Raw genomic sequence first — 3,028 nt, 5'->3', positions numbered from 1 at the left:
GTCCTCTTTGGCTCAATTCTAGTTGTGCACAACCATTTGTGTAAGAGTTGGATGAAGTGTCTCTCTCGAGCTCGGCTTCCTCCGCTCCTTGATTGGCGATGATGGTGGTTCTCTTCCCTCTTGCTCTTCTCGACACCATAGAACAGCTCTAGAGATCTAAAACTAAGACTAAGCTAATACTGAGACTAAAACTGAGAGTGAGAACTTGGAACTTCTGAACTCTGAACTATTGAGGGATTTCTTCTATTTATAGGCGTTGGTCTTCTCCAGCTTGATGATGGGCAACATTAAAGTCCATACCCTGGTCAGCCGCCTGACACTCAGAAGCTTTTCAGATACCGCCCGTGGTCTTCTCCAGCTTCTAAGTGGTGATTTGACACAAACAGCCTGAATCAATGAATCTTCCTTGCATTGAATCCCTCCGCATGGCCCATGCGTTAGACTTTGCCTGCGACACTTTTCTTAATCATGTGTTAGCCTCTTGTTGAAATCCTGCAATATCATGCGTTAGTGTCGCAGTACTTTAACAATAAACATTCTTTTGCATGAGTTTGATAATGTTCGAGTAATTTCATGCATTTCTTCTAAAAATGATGAGATTTTATCATTAAAAACCCTAATTATTTCAACTTCAGAGCCACAATAACTTGTATTTCTACAAGTTATGAATAATATAAACTATAAGTGTGTGTGTGTATGCGTGTGTATGTGCGCATGCGTGTTTGTGTGTGTATGCGTGTGTGTGCTAAATTAATTAATTAAAACAAAAAGAAATAAATTTTTTTAATTAAGTTTTAATTAGGGATAGAGTTTTTTTTATAACTTCTGTAATGACCCGAATCCACCTATGGCCCAAGTTGACAAGAAGGAAATGGAAGCAAGAATCAATGAAGCTGTTGCATCCTTCTTAATGGGAAGATTGTAGGAAATGATCTGTAACACGATGGCAGGGCAGACTGCCCAGAACTAGGCCCAGAAGGAACATGTGCCACCTAAGCAGTTGCAGCAGACCCGGCCATAGAATAAAGACAAGCAGGGCCTGTCTCTTGAGGCTAAGCATTTGAGGGATTTCAGAAAGTTTGATCCTCGCCCCTTTGATGGATCGTTGGGGGATCCCACTAAACCAGAGATGTGGTTGTCATCAATTGAGACGATTTTCTGTTTTATGAGGTGCCCGGAAAAGCACAAGTTCCAATGTGTAGTTTTCATGTTGACTGGTAATGCAAAAATTTGGTGGCATTCAACAAAGAAAATGATTGATACTAGTGGGGAACTTGCAACCTGGGAGCAGTTCAAGGAGCATTTTTATGAGAAGTATTTTTCGGCCAACACCCAGTACAACAAGCAGGCAGAGTTTTTGAACTTAAAACATGGAGTTATGTCGGTAGAGGAATATAAGCAAGAATTTGATAAGCTATCCCACTTTGCTCCTAAACTAGTAGCCGCTGAGGCAGCGAGGATAGAGAGATTCATCCAGGGTCTGAGGAGCGCATTACGAGGTATGGTACATGCCTTAGACCTCAAGACGTATGTTTCGGAACTGAGGGCCGCCGTGAGGATTGATGCTGACTCCCAGGTAGGAGAAGAGTAAAGAAAGTTGCTCGAGATTAGGACCTCTGCAAGTCAAAAAAGGAAGGCTGAGCCAAGGGCTCTTGAGCATCAGCAAAGGAACCAGAACATAGTTAATGCTCCACGCCAGTGGAGACAATAGGGCTCTCAAATTGTGATTGTCAAGGAAGATAAACCGATCTATACTACTTGTGGTAGGGGACACTAGGGACGTTTGATAACAGACAAAAATGCACGTTATCATAGTGCTAAGTTCTTAAACAATGTTGGATTGCGTTGATAAAATATGATAAATTGCATCCATTAAGCATAAAATCTATAAAATCTTTATATTTCTAACAGAATATGCGTTAACGCAATGCAAAGATTGCGATCATAGAAATTCATTGGTTGAGCGCAACTTCACCGCAAGGCTTTGTGTTGATCTTGCTCGCAAACATTCGCCCAAGAAGAATCGCCACAACTTGGTCAGCGCAACATGGTGGGCACATCCAGGTGAAAGGATAATTAAGAGCAATGGGACAGAAAATTGATGATAGTCGAATCCAAATTAAGTTGACAGCCAATAACGGTCGCGAAGTACATTCAACTTTATCGGTGATAATTATTTGGTGCGTCAATTAGGAATTGATGCCCTATAAATACCAAGTGCATTCTTCAGAAAAGGGGTTGATCGGTTGACAAGTTAACCAGTTGCTTCTGTTCATTGTTTTCTTTTCCATTTTACGACAGAGCAAGAGAAGAGTGGTGGCACCGGAGATCGCCCAGGCAACCTCAAGAGAGAACCTTGGGGCATAAGAGCAGAGAGCGGGCCAACTCTCGCGAGAGCGAGAATATCTTTAGAGCACGAGTATAAACAGTGTAAATGCTTGGTAGCAATATACTTGCATCGTTATTTTGTACTTCATCTCATATCTATTCAATGGAAGTACTATTTTTACATCTGCTCACTCTCTTAATATGCATGAGTAGCTAAACTAGTTAAATGTGTTGAGAAGAACTAAGCTAACATGACCTAGGAAGTTCATTGCTTGCGATTGTCTTGTTTTATGCTGTGCAAAATACCCTTTAGAGTTACTCGAGAGAGAATCTAAAGAAAAAATCTAATGTCTCGAGAGAGCTAGGTTAGAATCTGGACTTAAAAGAGCAAGATTAGGCGTGCATAAACAAGAGATAGGGACCTAGAGATAAGCTTTGTTTGTCAACATGCATCGCATGCATCCTAGGAATGGGAATGATATTATGTGGTCACATATTTGTGTGAATGTCATGTTGTCATCGCATAAATAGAGATAGAGGTTATGTGTAAACCCTGTAGACTTATCGCATATTTATCGCGTGCATTCTAGCCTTAGAAGCCGTAGCATTCACACCGAGAGGTGGTTTACTATTGTATGCATTTTGCATGATCGCAAAGCATGAACACATTCTAGGGAGTGTTAGCCGAAACTTTTCTCAA

At 41.1% G+C, this 3,028-nt stretch overlaps 1 protein-coding gene across 1 annotated transcript; it reads left to right on the top strand.

The window, feature by feature from the left end:
* The first annotated feature begins 847 nt into the window (after nucleotides 1-847).
* On the top strand, nucleotides 848-1,591 carry LOC150031775 (uncharacterized). The gene is made up of 2 exons (XM_090308276.1): nucleotides 848-921; nucleotides 1,075-1,591. Exons 1-2 carry the CDS (start codon nucleotides 848-850, stop codon nucleotides 1,589-1,591), a joined length of 591 nt encoding a protein of 196 aa, XP_090164402.1.
* Nucleotides 1,592-3,028: the final 1,437 nt, after the last annotated feature.

The sequence above is a fragment of the Benincasa hispida genome, chromosome 12 (assembly GCF_027475165.1).
Source record: "Benincasa hispida cultivar pf3 chromosome 12, pf3_genome.v1.1, whole genome shotgun sequence".
Classification (NCBI taxonomy): domain Eukaryota; kingdom Viridiplantae; phylum Streptophyta; class Magnoliopsida; order Cucurbitales; family Cucurbitaceae; genus Benincasa; species Benincasa hispida.
Note: the sequence above shows the minus strand (reverse complement) of the source record. Positions and strands in the feature narration are given on the sequence as shown.